Source organism: Podarcis liolepis, assembly GCF_965112155.1.
Source record: "Podarcis liolepis genome assembly, chromosome: 15".
Classification (NCBI taxonomy): domain Eukaryota; kingdom Metazoa; phylum Chordata; class Lepidosauria; order Squamata; family Lacertidae; genus Podarcis; species Podarcis liolepis.
In genome coordinates this window covers 1008811-1032812 of record NC_139566.1, presented here as the reverse complement: position 1 = coordinate 1032812, position 24002 = coordinate 1008811, and the positions used below count along the sequence as shown (strand labels likewise).

At 53.3% G+C, this 24002-nt stretch overlaps 1 protein-coding gene across 3 annotated transcripts; it reads left to right on the top strand.

Annotated features, from left to right (window-relative positions):
• The first annotated feature begins 2094 nt into the window (after positions 1–2094).
• Positions 2095–15655, top strand: ETV3 (ETS variant transcription factor 3). Of its 3 annotated transcripts, none has more exons than XM_083477184.1 (5): positions 2095–2286; positions 5030–5085; positions 5751–5988; positions 8370–8485; positions 10616–15655. In XM_083477184.1, exons 2-5 carry the CDS (start codon positions 5040–5042, stop codon positions 11842–11844), a joined length of 1629 nt encoding a protein of 542 aa, XP_083333310.1. In that variant the 5' UTR covers positions 2095–2286; positions 5030–5039; the 3' UTR covers positions 11845–15655. The 3 variants fall into 3 exon arrangements, with proteins under 3 accessions (XP_083333310.1, XP_083333311.1, XP_083333309.1); XM_083477185.1 differs by having other exon boundaries at positions 5027–5085; XM_083477183.1 differs by lacking the exon at positions 2095–2286 and adding an exon at positions 3475–3831 and having other exon boundaries at positions 5027–5085.
• Positions 15656–24002: the final 8347 nt, after the last annotated feature.

The window sequence follows — 24002 nt, the reverse complement described above, 5'->3', positions numbered from 1 at the left end:
GGCTCTGTGGTTTAAGCTACAGCACCGCCCGCATCCCATATGGGACCTTAGAATTCCTATAACACCAGGATTCAGGGTCAAGTATGCTGGCCCTTGTCCAGTGCACCAGAGCACTCAGGCACCTGTTTAAAACAGTCACAGCCTCTCCTGAATGATTCAGATGTCATAGAGAAACAGAACAGGGTGTCAGCAGCGTACTGACAACACCCTGCCCCAAACCTCACAATGACCGCTCCCAGTATGTTTCCTATAGTCATTCAACAGCTCTGGGCAGGGCTGACCCACTCATGAGGCAAGGTGAAGTGACCGCTTCGCGCAGCAGGATCCACGGGGCAGCAGGTCTGGCCTCCAAGGGGCGCATCACCCGCTGCCACGGTGGTAAAAGCTCCGGCACACTCCTTGGACTGTCTTGCCAGAGTGGTGCACGCTCTGGTTATCTCCTGCTTGGACTACTGCAATGCGCTCTACGTGGGGCTACCTTTGAAGGTGACCCGGAAACTGCAATTAATCCAGAATGTGGCAGCTAGACTGGGGACTGGGAGCGGCCGCCAAGACCACATAACACCAGTCCTGAAACATTGGCTCCCAGTACGTTTCTGAGCACAATTCAAGTGTTGGTGTTGACCTTTAAAGCCCTAAACAGCTTCGGTCCAGTATATCAGAAGGAGCATCTCCACCCCCATCATTCAGCCCGGACACTGAGGTCCAGATGCTTCTGGCGGTTCCCTCCCTGCGAGAAGCCAAGTTACAGGGAACCAGGCAGAGGGCCTTCTCGGTGGTGGCACCTGCCCTGGGGAACGCCCTCCCACCAGATGTCAAAGAGAAAAACAACTACCAGACTTTTAGAAGACATCTGAAGGCAGCCCTGTTTAGCACTTGACTCTGAGCTATCCCAAATAGATATTCACTCACCCCTCCCCTTTCCTGATGGGGGCAGGTGGGGCACCATTTTGTGGTTCGCCTCGGGGGTCAAAACGTATCGCAGCCCTGGGGGGGGCCATTATGGGAAACCAGCAAGCAGGATTTGAACACAAGAGCAGCACTCTTCCCTCCCTGTGGTTTCCAGAAACTGGGATTCAGAAGCATGGCTGCCTCTTCACGATGGAGGCTACTAGCCCTCGGTAGTCCTCTCCTCCTCCAGGAATTTGTCCGATTCCCTTTCGAAGCCAACCTTATTGGTGGGCATCACAGCCTCCTGCGGGAGGGGGGTGTAGTTGGGAGCTAGGCGGCCCTCCCTTGGCCTGATCCAGCAGGGTTCTTCATTTTTTTGCATAAATATAATTTATATTTACACAGGCAACTGTGTCCTTAAAGACAGCGGCGACCAGACATCAGACACAAATCAGCTACAAGGCAAAGCCAACATAGAAGCACATATGACGACCAGAACGGGATCAGCGCTGAGCCAAAGCACAAAACCTGGACAAAACTCCCGCCACCCCCCAGTCTGGAGCCTCGAAGGGAGAGGCAGGCGCAAGGGGATTCTGCTCTTATGGGGGTCAGTTCTGGGCCTTTCCCCCTTAGGAGCAGCAGAATTGCTGCACTCTCAGCCTGACACAGGAGAAATTCAGGAGGGCAGTAACAGCAACAATATTAAATAATGACACGGCCATAATAGAGATTAGCAAAGGAGGAATCAGCATCATCATAGGACTATTCAGAACAACAGCAAGATGAAAGCAGCAGCAATAATAATAATAATAATAACCTAAATCTTAGCTTATTAACAGCCGTGATAATAGAGATAATTATAAAAATAATATAATATAACATAATAACAATATAATTATAATATAATATAATTATTATAAGAGATAATTCTTATAAAAATAATTATTATAATGACAATTATGTTCCCATCAGTTTCTCTTTAAGGGGCTCGTTCTCTCTCTCTTTCTGTCTCCCCTTTTTCTCCTTCCGGCCCCGGAAGTGACGCAAAACAACCCGCCGCCTCCCGCTGGGCTTCCCGGAGGAAGTGACGTCGTCCTCCTGTCCGCCGGTCTGCGCATCCTCCCCCCGCCGGAAGTGACGCGCGGGTGGAGTCCGGGCCCAGTGGGCGGCCGACGAGGCGTTTCCGTTTCCGGTGTGTGTCGGCTGGGGGCGGGCGAGGGGCTTTGGAGGGGGGGAAGCGAGAGAGAGAGAGAGAGAAAGAAGGGAGGAAGGGAAGAAGGGAGACGGGGGGGCGGAGAGGAGAGAGGAAAGCGGGGCGCGGAGGGAGGAGGAGGAAGAGGAGCAGCAGCAGCAGCCCAGGCGGAAGGACGGAGCCCCGAGGCGGAGGCGGCTCAGGTGAGAGGCGGGGGGGCGGCGGCCTGGGATTTGGGGAGGGGGTGAGTGGGGGAGGGGAGGGGGTCCCGGGGCGAGAGGGGCTTCCGGGGGTCTCGGGCCTCGCCTCTCTCGGCGGGGAAGGGGTCGAGGCCGCCGTCTCTCGGGGCCTTTCAGCCAGGCCTCCCTGGCCGGGCTGCGGGGGGAGGGGTCCCCGGGGGGCTGGAGGGGAGGGGGTCGGGGGCTCAGAGAGGCACGCTCAGCAAATATAACATTGATATTCCTCTTTGCTCAACGGGGAAAATCAGCATGTCGTTTAAAACACAGTGGTACCTCGGGTTACAGACGCTTCGGGTTACAGACTCTGCTAACCCAGAAATAGTGCTTCAGGTTAAGAACTTTGCTTCAGGATGAGGACAGAAATCTTGCAGCAGCGGCAGCGAGAGGCCCCATTAGCTAAAGTGGTGCTTCAGGTTAAGAACAGTTTCAGGTTAAGAACAGACCTCCAGAATGAATTAAGTACTTAGCCCGAGGTACCACTGTAAGACTTTTGAGATTACAGAGGGAGGTGTCATTCAGAGGGGGGGGTGAAGAGGGAGAAATGTTCCCTTACACGTTACACACACACACATATTTATAACACATGTATGGGGCGTTTGGTATTACTTCAGCCTCGTGTGGCACCGCCAAGGGTTCAGAGGGCTTTGCGTAATACCTGCTTGCAATCCTTACAGTGGCCCTGCAAGGTAAATCTGCATTCTTGCTTCCCACCCCCCCAAAAAATTGCAGGTGGGGAGGTGGGTAGCTGTCTGTGTGCGAGTGGCTTTCCTGGTAGACCACCTAGTTTGCTCATAGCCGGGGCGAGATCTGAACCAGGGGCTGCCTCGTTTACACGGCACCAGGTCTCAATATATAGTTTAGGTGTGTAAACTTGTGCCTGAGGAGCAAAAAGCGAAGGTGCAAGAGGGATGCTCTATAGTGAGGGGTTGGAGAGAGAACTACAGTCGCTGCTGCTCTTGTTGTTCTTGATTGACGCCAAACAGTTACAGTGAGGAAATCCCTTTCCCCAAAATGTAGGGAAAGGGTTTGGGGAGGAGCTTAGGCAGGTTCAAGGAGGAGGAGGAAGAGGAGATCTAAAGCTTCCAAGTTCAGGAGTAGCCTGCTTCCGAATGCCAGTTTCTGACACTGGAAATCCAGCCACAGGGTGGAGGAGGAGGAGGAGGAGGAGACAAAGAAGGCGCTATATTCTCGCAGCCACCCTCGCAGTCAAGTAACAAGACAGCACCCAGCCGAAGCCGCCGCCTTGGAATTTGAACCCGGGCGTGAATCTTAACTCTGGGCTGTGTCTTGGGAGAGAGGGTTGCCTTGAGGTGGAACTGGGCTCTGGAGGCAGCTGCCTGCCTTCCTCTGCCCTGGAAATCTTTGGAGCCAAGGCTGTCTTCTTCCTTCCAGTGCTGGGAGGCGAAGGGTGTTCCTCCGCAGGGAGTGGGGCCCGTCCCCCCCCCCTTGTAGGGAGTGCCAGGCGCTCTGCGGGAAGGCTTTGGAGCATTGTTAGAGCGCAGGGAGCAGGTAATCCCTTTATGACTCCCCCCTTATCGTTTTTTGCCGGCTCAGTCAGAAGAAGGAAGGAGAAATCTTCCCCTCTCAAATCCCAGTTGTTGGGCTGTAGGGAGGGATGTTCTCTTGGCTTAAAATAGTCTCTCGGTGACTTCACTGTTCAAACACGGGTGTGGTGGAGGGAGAGGAAGCCAGGAAGAAAAGGTCTCTGGGGGAGGACCGGCTGGAGAGGCTCGTGGGCCCCCACCAGCCATCCTGCGAAGGCTGCCAGACAGAGCAGCTTCCCTGCAACCGGGCAGGCGTGTGTGTGTGCAGTGCGTGTCTGCTGATAAGGGTTCAGCCTCTGCGTTCACAGCCTTTCCAGTGGGGTTGGCAAGGCTTTTCCTAACACGGGGTCGGGCTCCTGGGATGCCCTCCCTGCTTCCCCCTGTGGCTTTGCCCTACTTCCAACCGGAGCCCCCACTCCCGACCCCGTGCTGGTGAAACCTTGGCAGGCACAAACTTGCACAGCAAACTCCCCTCCCTGCTCAGGAGCCTCCTCTGTCCTGACTTGCCCCTTTGGCAGTCGCTGGGTTTGGGGGGCTGTTCCAGGAGCAGGGATGGAGCAGCCCCCCTGCCTGATGTGGGTGCACCCAAGTGATGGATTTTTGGGAAACAGCTTGCTTGGGGAAAGCCGTTCAGAGACTGGCCTGAGTATTGCTTCCAGGGCAGGGAGCCCGCAGGGACACGGAAGGCCACCCATCAGTGGATTGAGCTTGATGGGGGTTTCATCAATATGGAATAATCTGAATCGGACGTGGATATTTCTGCTTCTTCCAGTGGGACTTGGGGTTGTTCCACACACCCCTGGCCTGCCCCATAGTTGCTGGTCAAGGGTGGGAGGCTGGCACCCTAACTGAGCTCCCTCCCAACTCAGGAGAATTCCCCCCCCCCCTTTTTGGCTCTAAAACTTTGCTGGTCGCTAGCTTGCCATTTTCTTGGGGGTAAAGGGCAAGATCAAAAATTAGAATTTGGCGACAATGAAGATTATTTGTGGTTAGGAGTTGGCAATGAGGGAACCCTCTTGTGATGGCTGCTTGTGACAAAGCCATGGAATTCTGCATGGGGGTTCTCCTGGGCTGAGAAAGTTCAGCAGCTAATAAGTCCTAGAAAGTAATCATCCTCTCTCTCTCTCTCTCTCCTCCCCCCCTACCCTTGGAACATCCAGCAGGAGCAGAAAAATGAAGGCAGGCTGCCCCATTGTGGAGAAGCCAGAGGGCGGAGGAGGTAAGAATCCCACCCATCAAACCCTTGGGCTCTGTGAATTCAGAGGCCGGACCTCTTCCCAGAAGCTTGACGCCTTCTTTGTCTGTGAAGAAACTGTCCTGTTTTCTCCTTCCTTGAGATGTTATCTTGGCAGATGCCATTGCTTCAGGACTGATCAGGCTGTTGGCCTTGCAGCTAGACTTAGGGGGCTCTCTAGACAGGACAGTGATAAGGTAGTTGTGGGGGGGCATGGAAAGACACTGCAGAGGCGCTCTGGCTGCATAGTGGTGACCATATTAGTCCACGAGTCTTGAGGCCGCTTGGAACTATTGATGATGTGAAGCAGGACGGAGGAACTGGACTCCCAACTGCCACCGTCCTCCTCGCCATTGGTTGCTAGGAGGTGGAGCCCTGCAGGGTCTAGAGGACCTCACAAGTCCCTGACCCCTCGTGTCAAAGAAGCCAAAACGGTGTGAGGGCCAGGGACTGCACAATGCTTCCTCCTGGGATCTTGCACCTCATAATAATAACAGTAATAATAATAATGAAAGAAGCAGCAATAGTCTTAATAGCCAGGTGACCACCGCAGAGGCTCTCTCCGTGGAGAGAAAGTGGCTCTTCGGCAGGTGGGACCCTCATTCCTCTTCTGCCCCTGAAGCTCCCTCTGTCTTTGGCCTTCTCTGCAGGCTACCACTTCCCGGACTGGGCCTACAAGACGGAGTCCAGCCCGGGCTCCCGCCAGATCCAGCTCTGGCACTTCATCCTGGAGCTTCTGCAGAAGGAGGAGTTCCGGCACGTCATCGCCTGGCAGCAGGGGGAGTACGGGGAGTTCGTCATCAAGGACCCCGACGAGGTGGCGCGGCTGTGGGGCCGGAGGAAGTGCAAGCCCCAGATGAACTACGACAAGCTCAGCCGGGCCCTCAGGTGAGGGGTAGCAGGGAATGTGGGAGTTGAGGGCCTGAGTAAGAGGAGCTTGGCCCTTGTCTTGTCAGTAACGTCCTCCCTGCCAGGTTTGAAATGGGCCCTGGTGGAGATTTCTGCAAGGGCAGAAGGCTGGGCTCTTCTCTGGCTCCTAACTAGGGCAACATGGGATCCTTGCTCTCTGTGGTTTGCAGGGTTCTGCAATCTGAAGTGCTTCGGGTGCAATCCTAGGCCTGCGTTCCAAGCGATAAGGAGTCCTTTCAAAGGCAGAGAATTGTGCGGTCATCCTTCCATGAAGTTTCCCAATCCCGTTCTGTGTCTGCTCTTGAAAGTCCAGAGGGCGGAGGGTACAAAATGGATCCCTAGATCAGCCACAGCTGGCTTCCTGGGATTCAGTTCCCTCATTGTGGAAGCGAGGCTTGAACGTTGGCGTGCAGTTTAGGGTGGCACACAAAGTTTCAGGCTTGCAGGTTTGGAAGGCATCCCAAAAGTCATCTGGCCGAACCCCCTGCAAAGCAGAAACTGCAGTGAAGTCATAAGAACGTCGGAAGAGCCTGACGGTTGGCTCAGGTACTGGGGGGTCATTTAGTCCAGCATCCTGCCCCCACAGTGGCCAGTCAGACGCCTTGAAGTGAAGCTCACAAGCCCTGAAGTTTCCAGCAGCTGTCACTCAGAGGCAGGAGAACAGAGCCATCAGCGTTCGCAGCAACCATTCAGGGGTCTCTCTAAGCGGAAAGGTTCAGGGTCTTACAATCTTGGCTGTTTGGGGAGGGGGCAGTCCTTGACTGAGAAGCCCCTCTGGACTCTCTCTGTTCTTGAGAGGGCTAACTGGGTAACAGGCTTGTTCAGACAGCAGAAGAGATGGCACGAGAGCCATGCTCAAAATATCTGAAGGGCTGTCACATGAAAGATGGAACCAGCTTGTTTTCTGCTGACCCAGGAGATAGGACCCAATTCATAGATTCAAATGACAAGAGAGGACATTCTGACTAAACGTCAGGAGGAACTTTCTGAAAGTGAGAGCTGTTCCGCTGTGGAACGGAAGGTGGTGGACTCTCCTCCTCTGGAGGTTTTTAAGCAGAGGTTAGCTGGCCACCTGCCAGGGATCCTTTAGTTGCGATTCCTGCATTCCAGTTAGGCTAGATGACCCCTGAGGTGAGCCCTTCCAGCCCTACAATTCTGTGTTTCTGTGACTCTAGGAGGTGGGTGGTTGGGACAGGCTCCTTGCAGATCTAGTGCAGGAGTCTGGCTGGTTCCTGCCATGGTCTCTGCTTCCACGATGCGTCCTAGGCAGTCCTCTGTTAGGGCTGCTGGGGTGCCCCTTCTTGGTCCTCTGCAAGGCTCCCTGTCCTTGCCCCCCTCCTCTTCTGGCTCTCTCGCTCCCTCCTCCTCCTGACAAGGCAGCCAGAGCTGTTGAGCCAGCGCCAAGCCTTGAGGGCGCACGCCAAGTGGTGAACAGGTTGTCTCTTCCCTCTGGCTTCTGTCCCCAGGAGGTGGTGGCTGAGCAGAGGGGAGCCCACGGACTTGGCTGCTGCTCTGCCCTCTGCTCAACTCCTCAGTAGCGGAGGCCGAGATCAGCAAACAGGGCGGCAACCTGTACCTTTTGGGAGAGGAAGGAAGTAACAGGTCGGAGGATGCAGGCCCAGCCATTGATCCCAGGGAGGAGGAGAGGCAGAGCCCAGCCCTCGCCGCCTCCAGGAGCCTCCAAATGCCACCGGGGAGACAAAGCAGCACGGCTGGCCCAACAGGTTGACAGGAGGAAACGCGTCTCCCATTGTGTTCTTCCCTTCAGGCGCCTCTTTCAGGAACAGCGGAAGCTGCCTTCTGTCATACCCAGTATTGACAACACGGATGGGCAGAATTAGCAGCTTGCCTGGCTGTGGTCTGTGAGGACGTTCCTCTGCCCTGCCTGGAGACCCCTGTGGGGACTGGGCCCAGGAATCTTCTGCGTACAAAGCAGATGTTCCATTAAAGAGCTCCAACCCTCCCTGTAAAAACAAAGGCGGGTTCTAGGTGTTGCAGTCTTATGCCAAGGGAGACTCTTGGTCCATCTAGCTCAGTTATTGTAGACACTGACTGGCACCAGCGGCTCTCCAGGGTTTCAGGCCGGGGACGTTCCCAGCACTAGCTGGCCATGCCAGGGATGGAACCCTTCTGCAGCCAAAGCAGGTGTTCTCACCACTGAATTACGGCCCCTTTCTTACAGAATCTCAACTCAGATTCCAGTCCTTGTGTTTCCAAATAAAGGAATGTGGGAGGCTTCCAGGGATTGAACCCAGGGACTTCTGCAGGCAACCCCAGTGCTTCCCCCACTGAGCTGTCTGGACGTAGCATTCCTCACGGCTGGCTGGCGCCCTTATATCCTTCCTTACTTTATTTGGCAGATACTACTATAACAAGCGGATTCTCCACAAGACAAAAGGGAAGAGGTTCACCTACAAGTTCAACTTCAACAAGCTGGTGATGCCCAACTACCCCTTCATCAACATCCGGCCAACAGGTAAGAAGAAGGGCGTTGAGCATGGGGCCACCCATTGCGGGTCCATCCCAAGAGCAGGGGAAGGTATACGGGGACAATGGAGGTCAGGGGAGAACTTCCGTCCACTTCCCACGGAAAGGCAAACCAGCGCCAACTCATACTTTCCAAAATAGCTGTTGGACAGCAGAACGGACTCCCTTGGAAGAAGGGGGAGGACTCTCCTCCCTTGGTGGTTTTCAAACCCTACAATTCTGTGTTTCTGTTACCGCGGAGGAAAGAAGCTGCTGTCTTGGAACAACATTAGGGCTCCTGCAGGAACAAGTCTGGGCAGTTGCTGCCTGATGTTGCTTGTTCCAGTTCCCTTTCTTCTTCCTCTCGGGTCCGCCCTGCACTCGCCTCTCTCTCTCTCCCCCACCCCCTTCCCTCCCTCCTGGCTGCCTGGGGCTGGCACCGAGCAGGCAAGGAAGGTGCTGGAGTCCTGGAATGCCTCCCAGTATGATTGCAGCTTGTTTTCTTTCTTCTCCCCTGTGGGGAGGTTGACGCAACAAACCTGTTTGGCCCTTGCCTCCTTTGCCCTCGCCCCAGATATTGGCGCTTCCTTTCTTGTGGGAAGTGGCAGCCTAGGTGGCGTGTGGGGTCTTTGTGCCTGAGGGTTTCCCCTACGCAGGGAAACGGGAGGCCACACCAGCCATTCCTGGCCAAAGATGATTTTTCTGTTGTTGTTGCTGCCACCACTGCTGCTGCTTTCTTTATCTCACAAGGTGGCATATATAGTTCTCCCCTCTTCTCATTTAATCCCCACAACAACCCTATGAGGTCGGTTAGGCCAAGAGGCAGAGACTGGCTCTCAAGGACACCTGGTGAGCTTTCCTGGCTTGAGTGGGAATTCGAGCCCTGGTCTCGCCCAAGTCCTAGTCCAGGGGTCTGCAACCTTTAAGACAAAAAGAGCCACTTGGACCCGTTTTCGAAGAAAAAAAAACCTGGGAGCCGCAAAACCATTGCGACATTTAAAACAAATATATCTCCGGAGCCGCGATCTGACAGCGGGCGGGAAGGTGACGTCGGGACGGTGCGTGACTAATGCATGCACCGCCCCCATGTGACATCACAGCCAGTACAGCGCCCGCCACAGTGGGGAGTGTCGGGGCGCACAATGCGCCTCCTCCCCTCGCTAGTATCCGCCCCGGAGCCGCGGCAAAGGTGTAAAAGAGCCACATGTGGCTCCGGAGCCGCGGGTTGCAGACCCCTGCCCTAGTCCAACACAATGATGATGAGGATGATTTATTTATTAACACCCTCCCCCCCCCCCAATCTGGCTGGGTTTTCCCAGCCACTCTGGGTGGCTCTCAACAGAATATTAAACAGAATAAAACATCAAACATTAAAAACTTCCCAAAACAGAGCTGCCTTCAGATGTCTTCTAAAAGCCAGATAGTTACTTATTTCCTTGACATCTGATGGGAGGGTGTTCCCCAGGGCGGGTGCCACCACCACGAAGTCCCTCTGCCTGGTTCCCTGTAACCTCACTTCTCACAGGGAGGGAAGCGCCAGAAGGCCCTTGGAGCTGGACCTCAGTGGGCTGAACAATTGGGGTGGAGATTCTCCTTCAGGTCTACTGGGCTGAGGCAGTTTAGGGCATTAAAAATCAGCACCAACATGCAACAGGCTCCCTGCACACCCTCTGGGGCATCACAGTTGGCAGAGTGGGGGCTCTTGGCTGTGTTCAGGTGTGGGGTGTGGCTGGGTTCTCCTTGGCAGCCCCCTAGTTGTGGCACCCCCTTTCCACAGAAGTGCGTTTGGCACCTTCCTGGTCCAGTGTCTGCCATACGCTGCAGCCTCACCTTTTCACCCTGGGCCTTTGACCCTGGAGATACCTCCCTCTGTTTCCAGGTCCCACCCTATTCCCGTAATTTGTTTTAAACTGTTTTGGATAATTGAACCTTAAACTGTTGCCACCTGCCCTGCAACCTGATGGTGAAGGGCAGGCAAGAAGTTGAATAAATAATAATGAGGATGATAATTTCTGTGGGCTGGAGCTTTGAGAGGGGGGTTGTGAGACCTGGGGCTGCTCCCCTGCAGAAGCCCACCTGCCCCTCGTAACGCTCAGACAGGCCTCCATTCCTCACGCCCCTCCGTCTCCTTCTTCCTCAGGTGTCGTCCCCCAAAGCGCCCCTCCTGTCCCGTCGGCCTCGTCCCACTTCCAGTTCTCCCCACTGGACGGCCACTCGCCCACCGAGGATGCCCAGCCCAGTCGCTTCTCCGGCCGGCCCCTCGCCTCGTCCGCCCAGGAGACCTTGAACAACAGTGGCCGCGGCGAGAAGTCTTCTCCAGCTCCGGAGCTGGAGGGAGGCTCTCCGGACTGGCGCCACGGAGTGGACCTGCTGGCTTCCCGCAATTCCGCTGCTGCTGCCGCCGCTTCCGCAGGTGGGGTCAGCCACCAGAAGCGCAAGCCGGACTTGGTGCTGCCCCTCTTTGGACGGTCAGGGATGTACCCCGACCCACATAGCCCTTTCGCCGTCTCCCCCCTGCAGGCGCGCGGAGGGGTCTTGAACATGCCCATCTCGCCGGCCCTGTCGCTGACCCCCACCCTCTTCTCGTACAGCCCCTCGCCGGGCATGAGCCCCTTTGCGGTGGGCGGTAGCTGCTTCTCCTTCAACCCTGAGGAGATGAAGCACTACCTCCACTCCCAGGCCTGCTCCGTCTTCAACTACCACCTCAGCCCGCGGACTTTCCCCCGCTACCCGGGCCTTCTCATCCCGCCCTTCCCCTGCCAGCTGCCTCCGGAGGACCCGGCCCAGTTCCCCATCAAGCTGCAGCCCCCGCCTGCCGGACGCAAGAACCGCGAGCGGCCCGAGAGCGGCGGCAGGCCCGGCGCCCCTCCGCCGTCCTCCCCCCAGATCAAGGTGGAGCCCCTGCCGGACCGCCAGGAGCCCGAGGGCAGGGAGTCCCCGGGGCGAGAGGGAGGCTGCCGCTCAGCCACCCAGTCGCCCACCTGCAAGAGCGCCCAGGAGCAGCGGGAGAAGACCCTCTTTGCACGGCCAGTGGCCCCCTCCTGGCCGGCGGCAGCGGCAGCAGCTACAGCGGCTCAGCCCCCAGCGCCCACCCAGGCTGACCTTCTGGCCGACGAGAAGAAGCCCAAGCAAGAGGACGTCTCCGTTGAGAAGCCCCCACGAGAGACGATGGGGGAGCCGCCGGGGGCCCCGGAGAAGAGGGAGGACTCCGCTGCTGTGATGCCCCCCAAACTGCGCCTGAAGAGGCGCTGGAACGACGACCGGCAGGCGGAGGGTCTGAAAGAGGAGCAGGGGGGCAGGAAGCCCTACTGGGGAGCCCTGGACACCCCACACATCTTCCTGGCCCCCAAAGCTGCCGTGGATACTTAGGACTGTAGAAGCCCCATGGCCGTGGCGGCGTTTGTGTGTGTCTGCTTCGTACTGTAGCAAGATTTGCCTAGCCAGGAGGGAAGGGGACCGAGGGAAAAGGCTAGAATGGTTTTATGAATTCTAGGGTGTGTGTGTGTGTGTGTATTGCAGGCAAGAGGCTGTTTGTGTCAAGGCCTGCCTTGTCTGCAGCCCTGTGGCCCCGTCTAGGGCCACTGCCCTGCCTCCTGGTGGGCTTCCACTGACGTGAAAAGACTCTCTTCTCTTGGATTCTGCCCCCCTCTCCCCTTACGGTCTTTTACAAGAATCTGTCTGAATGTACATAGTTCTTTTCTCTGGAGGTGGGGGGCGGTGGGGGGCGGGTGGACCAGGCGGAGGACTTCCTAGCCATTCAGAACTGGAAATGTGTCTCGTTATCAAGCTAGGAAAATGCTTTATTTAGCCACCAGGACGTTGCACTGTCTTTGATCCTTTTTCAAAAGCGGAGATAGCAGGAAGAGGAGAGGGAAATGAGACTTGGCCGAGCTGGCGGCTGCCCCCTGGGGCAGGGGAGAGCCTGGGCCGGCTGGAATGAGGGCTTGGCAACCATAAGTGTTACTTTTAGGACTTCGCTGGGGGGGGGGAGGGAGGGGGACACACCGAATGGTCACGTTTTTTAAAAAACTTTTTTTGAAAAATTATCGAAGAAGCCATGACGAGCAATTGCAAAACCTTTTCAGGGATGTGCAAGGAATGTGGTTGTAAACGAAAACCTTGAATGCCTTTAAGAAGACCCCCCCCCTCTTTAATTTCCCTTGGTGGTTGTGGGCGAGGGGCGTTGGGGGGCGACGGAGCTGAGAAGCGGCTGGGAGCTCTCACAGACTGACTTATCCGGGGCATCCTTTTCTTCCTCCCTCTTTTGGGGGAGCGCTGGGAGGGGAAAGCTCCCCCGGCCTTTTCCGTCTTGCCTTAACTGCCTGCTTTGGAGACAAGCGCTGGGAAACGGCTTATGCTGGGGGGGGGCAGGGGGTGTTGTTTTCTGCGGAGAGGGGGCACGTAGCTCAGGGTGTGAAGACGGGCCTGGGTCCTCCTTGCGGTTGCAGCATGGCGGCAGTGCTGGAGAGTTAGCAGCAGAGTCGGGCCGGCTGGGTCAGGTTGCCCGTCTTCTGGTGCCCGTGGGCACTGTCCTAAAACCCAGGGGCGGGTGGTGGGCAGGGCACCCCTGCGGCTGCTCCTCTTCCCCCTTCTCCCAAGGCGGCCCAAGGAAAGGGAGAAAGCTCTCCCCGCAGAGATGGGGAGCTCACGACGAGTTCCCTGCAAGAGCGGCGTCTCCCAGTGCCCCTTCTTTTTCCTGCCACTGCGAAGGCGAGGATCCCCTTCCTTGCTTGCACACTTGTTGGGGTTTGTGGGCAGTCGTGGCCCCAACGCAAAGCTCACCCCTGTGCAAACTCTCGCTTTGCCTCTTTGAATGTCCCCTTGCCAGTGACTGCCCCCCTACAACGGATCAGGTTCGGGGAATTCCTGGTGCGGTCCGGTCCCCCCTCCCCATGAGCAATCTCAAGCTGCTGCCTCTTCTCTTTGGGCTGGAGGGCATCAGGGAAGCTGTTGGCTACCAGTTTTACTTCAAGACTGGCAAGGATGACCAAGTCAAATACTGTTTTGGGGATGGAGGTTTTGGGAACGGGGAGGCTCTCACCCCAGTGTCATGGGCTGTGCCCCCCTCAAGAGCTGTGTGGCTCTTGCTGGGCTTCACGCAAGCCCACCCCTCCCTCTGGTGTTGCCCAACATCCTGCGCATGAACAGCCTTATGAACGTTGCGCGCGGGGGGGGGGGGGCTGCAGCGCTTTCCCCCAGACAGGCAGGGTTTGGCGGAGGTGGGCTCAAAACTCAGGGACTGAAACATGACGGCCTTTTCTTCCTCCTCCTCCTCTTCTTCTTCAGATGAGTACATGCAAACCTTCAGTCTATTGTACCCAAGTGCCAGGCGCCACGTCAGGCAGGGCTGGGGGCTTGATGGGGGGGGGGGTTGCTCGTGAGAAATCCCATTTGCACTTCTTCAGTGAGAATTCGTGTCTTAAAAACAAACACCCTAACCTTTGCTGTCCTTTTTCTTCTCTGCCTCCTTCCCGCCGATAGCCATGGCAGTGCAGAGCGGAGATGCCCTGTTCAGGGATGGTGGCGAAAGGGCTCAGGGTACCGGAAGGGCACGGGGGGGGGGGCAAAGCGAAGTGATCTGCTGTGTGTGTTGGGAGGGCGGATACCTTCCACCTTCAGCTGGCTCAGGGAGCCATCGCTGTGGCTTTGCAGGGGCCACAGCCACATGCTTTGAAGCGTCTCTCCCGTAGTGCCAAATACTCAAGCCGGTGGGCGGCTGAACTCCTGTATTGCGACTAATCGAGAGTGTGTTGACCTTTCTTTAACAAGAATTAAAATACCTTTTTTTTTTTTGGACAGTGTTTAGATTTTGCTGGCCTTGGGAACGTCAGGAAGCAAGGAAGCTGCGAAGCTTGCAACCTGGCTGCCCAAAAGCCTGGCAGAAGGAGGAGGAGAGTGGTTCTTTTTCGGGGGGGGGGGTCGGAGAGGGTGAATGAGGGCACCTCCACTTCTCCCCACCCCATACACACAGACACACACTGACCTCGGGCAAAGGGCCTGACTCAGCCTCTCCTAACGTCCGGGTCCATTTCCTGGCTCGCCCCGAAAGAGAGCAGCGGGCGTGTTGAGTCTTGCCGCTCCTGGGTCATGGGGCGGCGTGCGTGGCTCATCGCCCGGGACTCCTGCGTCAGGGGATGCCTAATCCCCAGGAGACCTCGCCCTGGGACGGAGCCGGACTTGGAGGCCCAGATCCACCTGGGTTCCCTTCCTTCCCGCATGTGGCGAAGGTGGTGCCCGCTGCTGCTGACGCCGCCCTCGCTTTGGCCAACTGAGAAGCCATTTCCTGTGACCCACCCATGCTGGGAAGGGGGGACCCCAACCTCTGCCCCCCAGACACTGTGGGGCGCTGTTGCCGAACTGCTATTTTTAGGGCAAGGCGCCCCTTCCCAAACTTTGGGTTCCCCTCCACGCACACAAAACCCTACATACACACATGCAGACAGTCAGGTCATGGGTGATGCATAAAGTCTGCACTTGTCCCATGAAGACAGGTAGAAAGGGGTTTTATCTAACCTTCAAGGGAGGTTTATATTTGCTTAGGTTGCCCTTTTAATTCCATAACTATTTTCGCTTTTTAAAGAAATGTAACTTTTCTCTCATTTTTTCCCCCCGTCTTACGGATCCTGATGGGTTTTTAAGAGATCTATGTCTTTGGTTTGGAATATTTTTGATTAGATTTATTTTAAAAGAAACGAAACAACTTTGATTTTTTTTTTTTAGTGTTAAAGTGACAAAGTATTTACCGACTTTTTAAAATTTATTATTATTGTTAAATCATTTTTCATGAGACATGGTCCTGTCTTTATGATGCTTTGAGAGTCAGCAGGGAGTAAAACACATCCGAACGGCAACTCTAACGCTTGAGGTATTTTTATTTTGTCTGTGTAAAGCAGGATTAAAATTGTGTGTAAAAAAAAAAAAATTTTTTTTTTAAGGAAAAAAAATGTAAGTAGTCCTCATGCTTTCGTGCAGTGCCTTTTAGACGTTCCACTTTCTATAAAGTCTTCAAAAAAAAAGTTTGCATATATATTATATATATGATGTAATGTTATAGAAATATATGTATAATATACATATTTTTTCCAGGGGTATCTGATAGCTCTGTATTTTGTTATGGAAGTTGATATGAAAAGTATTTTACCTCAAATTTAAAAAAGTTAAATAAACCTTTTAAATAAGCCTCCCAGAGTCCTTTGAGTCTCTTGCTTTCTTGCAGCCTGGTAGGGACAGAGGCGAGATCCAGGGAAGAGGAGAAAGAGGTGGAAGCTGAGCTCCATGGAGAACCAGCCTGTGCAACTGGGTTTAGTTAGTCTGTCATCAACTCCGCCCATTGCTCACCACAGCCATGGCTCAGTGCATGGAGGCCTGGTGCCTGGGTCTGAATCCCCGCAGAACCACTGCTAGGCACTATAGATGTCGCTGACCCATAAAGCACCTTGTTAATTTCCTCCTAAATCATCCCTTAATTCGGAAGCTTGAGGACTAGAATCTTGGGTTTTTAGCTTAGTGGTAGATCACCTGCTTTGAATGCAGAAGGCTCCGGTTTCAATCACCATTGGCATCTGTCCCCTGCCTGAACCCCTGGAGTGTGGCTGCTGGCCAGTCCAGACCAGGCTTCCCCAACCTCGGCCCTCCAGATGTTTGGAGACTACAATTCCCATCATCCCTGTCCGCTGGTCCTGCTCGCTAGGGATCATGGGAGTTGTAGGCCAAAAGCATCTGGAGGGCCGGGGTTGAGGAAGCCTGGTCTAGACGAGAGAGAAGGAGGAAGGCTTGGCATGAGGCTGACTGTAGGGGGAAACTTCCTTTGTTCTGCAAGGACTGTGCTTTGAAGGCCCAGGATGCAACAAGAGGAGTAAGGCGCTCTGAGTCTATCCTACCTTGAATTTACAAGATGGAAGAGAAGGGGAGGCTGTAGAAATGCAATCAAGTCCAGCGCACGACATTGTCATTTTTGTCAGGTTTTGTCTTGGGAATGCTTTGATCCGGGTTCAAAGTGCTCCTAGAAGAAGGTTGAGCTCAGCTGTGCGTGTATCAAACATCATTCCTAGGTTACCCTTAATCGTAGACAGATCAGGGAGGGGCAAGTCGGTACCACACAGCTTGCAACTTTCAAATTTGTAAAGCATGAAAACAAACTGGTAAAAGCGCACAAAGCTTAAAATGAACCAAAACCCCCTTAAAACACAAAGTGGGCCAGTGTTTGGGCATTCACCAGACCTCTTGCACGTTGTCAAAAACGTGTGCGGCCAGGAGGCAATATCCAGCCTGATTTGGCTTGGAAGGTGCCCAGAATCTCCCCACAGACTCTTACTGACATAGTGCTGCCGTTCCAGAGCCATAAGCAAGACGTCTCTGCCCCTGAGGAGCTTACAGTCCGCATACTTGGTGGTGTGTGGAACTGGAGAACAAAGGATGTGTTAACCAGATGTTCTGGGGAGGAGGAAAGGTTTGCGGACTGAAGTTCAGGCAGGTAAAGCTTTGTGGCGCTTCCATGGTGAATCTGCTGCGGACGTCCCGTCCCCCCCGCGTGCTTGCTCCTCAGTTCCCGTCTCCCCCCCCAAAAAAAACACCCTGCTAGAGCTGTCATGTTCTTTGAAGCAGCCCTTTGCAAGAGCAACCCTCTCATCTGGCAGCGGAGGGTGTGGAGAGGAGAAAGGAGGAGAGGAGGATGGCACTATTGATCTGTTAGATTACTCAATTTCGCTCGTATCGATCAGGTAATTGCTTTATCTAGATTCTCATTTGGACACTGCATTACTTTTTCTCTTCTTCCCTAACCACCAGCACCCACCCCCCTGGGTGGCTAAACGCCTTCTCCTTAAAATAAAGTGTGGGGCAAGGAGGAGGACAGGCTCAAAGAGCGTTGGCTCCATCCGGGGGATGCGGCGGAATCAGGGAGGGGGTGGCAGGCAAACCCCCCAAGAGCATCCAGACCAGACCCTCTGCTCCAGAACAAGAGCCTGGCTTTTCAGAAGGAGACTGATGGGCTTCTAATACAGGAATGTGGACCAATGCCTTATCAGCACAATCTCTTCCTTGCCACCCCATCTCCACAGCCAAAACCCCCCAAAACTATTGCATTTTGCTTCCTGAACCCAAGAACGGAATCCCTTGATTGTGGAACAACCTGTCATTCACAAAAGGTCACGACGACATCGGGTGCGGGGGCTTTGACGTCCCAGAGTTGGTACAAAGTTGCATTTTGCCTCCTGAACCCAAGAACAGAATCCCTCCGTTGTGGACCAACCTGTCATTCACAAGATGTCACAATGACATCGGGAGTGAGGGGCTTTGACGTCCCCCAGTTGGTAGTTCAAAGCACTTTTCCAGACGCCGCTGGAACGAAAGGGTTTAGCAGGAGATTCCTGAATCAGGAAGGGATTTGCATGGAACCGTGCGGGACTGAACAGGATTTCACCCATACTCATCCGCTGACAAATGGAAGAGAGGGTTGTAGGAACTTAAATCCTGCTTTCCCCCTGGGGAAAAGGGCCTTGCTGGATCCCCCTGGTGGGCTGAGGCTCACCACTTGTGTCCTTGGTCAGCACTCTGACCGCTACACCACGCGGGCTCCAAACTCCATCACTTGCCCCCCAGCAGCAGAGGGCATGGGAGAACCACCAAGGAACAGCGGGAGGGGCTCAGAGGAACAGTGGGGGGCTGCTCCCCGATGCGCCTGCTTGCCTGTGCCAGCGGACTGGGCTGCCCTCGCTCCCAAGGCTGGCCGGAGTGCTGCGTCTGCCAGGAGACGCAGAAGTCTCAGCGCCAGTCGCAGCCAGCTGCATTTATTTCCAGAGGGCCTTGTAATGGGTTTTGGGGCTGGCGGCTCAGCGTCTCTGAGGTGGGGCTCCTCCTGGCTGCCACACATCCCTACCCACTAGGCTCCTGGGTCCAGAAAGGTGGCAGCTGGCCAGCCGTTCTGTCTCTGCCCCCACCCACTTCCACAAATGTCTCCTGCCTCTGCTGAATCACGCCTGGCTCACCCTGGGGAACACCTTCCCTCTGACCCAAATCTTCAGGGAGGGGCAGCCTACGGCCAAAGCAACCGGCTTGTCTACCCCTGGGGCCCCACAGAGGGTGGTTTCCCAGCTTCTTCTTCCTCTTCTTTCTTCTGGGCCAGAAAGGTGATAGACCTCTTGATCTTCTGAGCGTTACTTGGCAGCCTAGAGATTCACCGCTTTGGCTCATGACCAAGTTCAGTGGGAAATCGCGTGCCTTGCCTTCGGAGAGTGTCAGGTTCAGTCCGTGCTCATGGCAGTTCCAGGCAGGGCTGCCTGAAACCTTTGACAGCCACCTGCCGGTTAGAGTAGACAATACTCAGCGACATGGCCCCAGTGGTCTGATTCAGTACGCAGCTGCTTCTTACCCTCCTATAACCCTAAGAGTTGCATTTAGGTGCAGGCAGAGATCAAACCTCTCTATTCTGAAGGAAATCAGCCCTGAGTGCTCACTGGAAGGACAGATCCTGAAGCTGAGGCTCCAAGACTTTGGCCACCTCATGAGAAGAGAAGACTCCCTGGAAAAGACCCTGATGTTGGGGAAGATGGAGGGCACAAGGAGAAGGAGACGACAGAGGACGAGATGGTGGGACGGTGTTCTCGAAGCGACCAGCATGAGTTTGACCAAACTGCGGGAGGCAGTGGAAGACAGGAGGGCCTGGCGTGCTCTGGTCCATGGGGTGACTGTTAACGGAAGAGGCGGACACCACTAAACGACTAAACAACAACAACACAACAGCCATTAAAAGCACCACCACTACTCTCTCTCACACACATATGGAAAGTGGGAACTGTAGTTTTCTAAGGGTGCTGGGGACTATAGTTCTGTGAAGGAGAAGCCACATTTCCCAGGATTCTTTGGAAGGGAAAATGTGCTCAAAATGCGCCATCTGTCTCTGGCCACGTTGCAGGCTGCTGAGGCATCAGTCCTGGGTTTAGGCAGTGAGGACGGGCGTAGCAGGATACGGGATTTGTAGGGCTGTCGGCTTTAAAACAACAGCAACAACAACCCACTTTTAATTGGTTGTTACTTTAGCCGGCTCTTTAATTAGGCTTTGTGCTTCGGGTTTTCCATTGCATCTCCCCAGGAAGTCTTTTCTGATGCCAACAGAAGCACCAACACCCCGTTCTGCTGCAGGTGCACTTAGGGTGGGCATCGGGGGGGGGGGCTTGTAAGTAATCCCACAGAACGGCTGTCACACACACACACACACACACACACACACACACACCACCCTGCCCACTTCCCAGCCGACTGCGTCTATAACCTCACAACACACATCAAAAGCAAGTGATTGGGCATTCCTTTGTGACATATACAGCCAAAATGTCGCTTTCAAGAGAACCCTCAATGCAAGCCTAGCAAATCTGGAAGTATATTTGATGATCTGGGAGAACTGATAAGTCTTTACTTGGGTTTTGATGTTTTAACTCATGGGCAACTACTCATTCGACGTGCCTGTTTTACAGTTTTGCTTTCCGCCTTTTAATTTTTGTGCGCAGTTATAATTGTTCTCTCTGTTTTATATACAGTATAAAATTGAATAATAAAACATTACCAAACACACACAAATCAAAAGCATTTCAGTGTTCAGGTGTGTGTCAAGTATACCCAGTTTATTCACCTTAAGGGTGCATGTCTGGAATCTGAGAAGAAGTGTCTGGTGGTAGGTAGTGGTTAAAAGTATTGGACTTTGGATATCAGGGTTCAAATTGCCACTCAGACATGAAGCTCACTCACTCACAACCTAGGGTACCTCAAACGGTTGTTGCTGTTGTGAGGAGAACCACACATGCACCACTTTTAGCTACTTGGAGGAAAGGTGGTATATAAATGCAAAAACAACAACAACAACAACAACAACAACAACAACAACAACAACAACAACAACAGATAATTTGGAATGATCTAAAAGTTAGATTATATTGACCTGGCTGTTCAGTTCTTCCAGTTGACTATACAACCATATATTTATTTATTGGGAACCATCCTTGATGATCTCTGCTTTATCCTCTATGAATTGTTTTGTATTTATTTCAGTAGTCATTTTTTTATCTTTCATGGTTTTCCTTATAATTAATACTTTTTAAAAGTTTTTCAAAACCAAATTTAGGGGAGTAATCCATGGATTACATCCATACAGGCATGACCTAACTTCAGTATATTAGTTTAAATGGGTTGACTCTTTATTATAGCGTTGCATATGAAACCTGCTTCTATGTGAATTAAAAAAATTCAGGGCAAATTTCAGAGATCTCTCTCCCCCCACTGCACTTCTCTGAAAGCTTCTATTGCCTAAAGATGTCCTGAGCAGGTTGGCGCAAGATCTGAAGCCGTCTCTTACTCTGCAGATTAAAAAAGGGCAGGGAGGAGGAACCACAAACTCCCCGTTGGAAATAAAAGCCTTTTATATAACTCGAGTCTCACACGAGGTAATTAAAAGCACCTCCTTTGAGGTTCCCCTAATGCCTAATTGGTTTTTCAAAAAGCACTTCAGGTTCATAACATACACAGTTCTCTTCTGCAAAAAAAAAAAAGAAGAAGAAGAAACATAGCAAGCCAGTTGTTCCTGCTCAGTCGGAAGAACGGCCGGAAGATCGAGTTATTTAAGAAAGGGGAAGACTTGCAACTTGGGATACCAGGGCTGCTTAGGCACCCGGCATTTAAAGAGCACCCCCCTCCCGGCAAATAATAATGGGAACTGTAGTTTGCTCCCTCACACAGCTACAACTCCCAGCACCCTTCATTTGTTTATTGCATTCATATCCCACCTTTCTAGGGACGCGGGTGGTGCTGTGGGTAAAACCTCAGTGCCTAGGACTTGCCGATCGCAAGGTTGGCGGTTCGAATCCCCGCGACGGGGTGAGCTCCCGTCGTTCGGTCCCAGCTCCTGCCCACCTAGCAGTTCGAAAACACCTTTAAGTGCAAGTAGATAAATGGGGACCGCTTTATAGCGGGAAGGTAAACGGCGTTTCCGTGTGCTGCGCTGGTGCCGGTTCGCCGGAGCAGCTTCATCACGCTGGCCACGTGACCTGGAAGTGTCTGCGGACAGCGCTGGCCCCATGCCTCTTAAGTGAGATGGGCGCACAACCCTAGAGTCGGACATGACTGGCCCGTACGGGCAGGGGTACCTTTACCTTTACCTATCCCACCTTTCTTTCCTTTTTTAAAAAATGCATTTTTATTGAGTTTTCTTTAACACAAGTCCAACAAACAAAACAAATACAGTAAGGTTCCATAATCTTATTTTTTCATCGCTCTGCCGAGCGCGGACTTCCCTCCCTCCCTTCAACAGGTTTTCATTTTCCACTTTTCTTTCCCCTTTTTCTTAATAACATCCTATCCACATCATAAGATTTATTTTAATCCTGCTACAGTCTTTAAACGTCTGCAATTATTACTTATATATTCCACAAATTTACTCCACTCTCTTCTGAACTTTGTTTCCTCTTGGTTACGAATCCTGTTTTGCTAATTCCGCATATTCTACCATTTTTGCCTGCCATTCCTCCGATGTTGGTAATTCCTGTGTCTTCCATTTTGGGGCCACCAAAATTCTAGCAGCCGTCGTGGCATACATGAATAATCTCTGGTCAACTTTTCCTATTTCTTCACCTGTCAAGCCTATTATCCCACCTTCCTTTCCAAAGAGTCCAAGGTGGGTCACGCAGGTCTCCTTCTCCCCATTTAATCCGCCCAACAACCCTGTGAGGTAGGATAGGCCAAGATGCAGTCACTGACCCAGCAAGCTTCATGTGGCTGAAAGCGGGATTTGAACCCGTGTCTCCCAGGTCTCGGTCGGACCCTCTAACCATGACACCGCAATTGGCTCCTAACAAATTATACTTTCCAGGATTCTTGTGGTGGGTGGGGAGATGCGCTTCCCCACATTCCTCTCTCCTCCCAAGTGGATGTCCTGGGAGCCCAGGATGTGAAGGAAGGGGGTCTTCTCCTGTCCATGCTCTGCCAGCACTTTCTTCCGTGTGATTTGTTTTGGAAAGAGGGGTTGCTTTGTTATTCTTTACTGACTGCCTGCGCTTTTGTGTGAAGGTGTTCATATGATAAAGCGTTTCAAAAATCCTTTTAAGCATGTTGCGAGTCACTTGGATATCTTTTGGGGTAACAGGCAGCTGGCACATTTAATAAAATAATAATGGCAGCAGCAGCAACAACAACAACAGCACCACAACTTAATAGAAGTGCGCAACACAACAACAAATTAATAGAAGTGTGCAACACAACAACAAATTAATAGAAGTGTGCAACAACAACAATTTAATAGAAGTGTGCAACCTGTCCTGTGAAGCCAACTCTCCCTCCACCATCTGCAAGTGTGGTGTAGTGGTTCTAGTGTCAGACTAAGACCTGGGAGTTGGGATGCGGGTGGCACTGTGGGTTAAACCACAGAGCCTAGGACTTGCCAATCAGAAGGTCGGCGGTTCGAATCCCTGTGACGGGGTCCCTGCTTCTGCCAACCTAGCAGTTCAAAAGCACGTCAAAGTACAAGTAGATAAATAGGTACCACTCCGGCGGGAAGGTAAACCGCGATTCCGTGCGCTGCTCTGGTTCGCCATAAGCGGCTTAGTCCTGCTGGCCACATGACCTGGAAGCTGTATGCCGGCTCCCTCGGCCAGTAAAGCGAGATGAGCGCCGTAATCCCAGAGTCGGCCACGACTGGACCTAAGGGTCAGGGGTCCCCTTTACCTTTACCTTCAAGACCTTGGAGACCAGGATTCAAATCCTACCACTCAGTCATGAAGATCACTGGACAGCCTTGTGGGGCATTCACTGCCTTTCTCAGCCTAACCATGTGACCACCTTGAGCTCCTTGGAATAATAATAATAAAAAGGTGGAATCTAAATGCAATTAACAAACATAACAAAGAAAGAAACACTTTTGACACGGAGTTCCAAAAGAAGTTTGAACAGGGTGTGGGCTCCCAGGCAAAGAAGACCCCGCAAGATGCATGGAAGCTATTAGCCCTAAAGCCATATATATGAGTCCACTGTTGCTCAAAACTAAAGAATTGTTTCATGTGTGTGGGGGGGGGGGGAGTTTGCATTTTGGGAGCAAGTCTCTCTCCTGCACACCCACCAAGGTCGCTTACTGATCTACAGTACTGGCAAGGCATGTGGTGTTTTTGCAGGGGTATAGCTCCCTGCCCCAAAGAGCATACACTGCAAAAATTAACAGCCGCTGTCAGGGGTTCAGGAGCAGAGACGCAGAGAAGGGAGGAGACAGAGAGCGAGGGGGAGGAATACGAAGGAAGGATGAGTGGGGATGACGACCCGAGATCACCGAGCCTGTCTAGCGAGTCCGAGGATTCCCAGAAGGGAGCGCCAGCAGCCAGAGCAAGGGGGGAGAGCAGGGGGACACCCCAGGAAGAAGGGTCCAGAGAGGGATCAGAGAGCAGCAGTTGGAGATCGGGACCCACGTGCCCAGCCGGGAGCAGCGGGGAGAAAGGGGACCAGATATCGGGTTCCGGAGACTTTCAGAAGGAGGGAGGGCATGAGTCAGGAGTAGT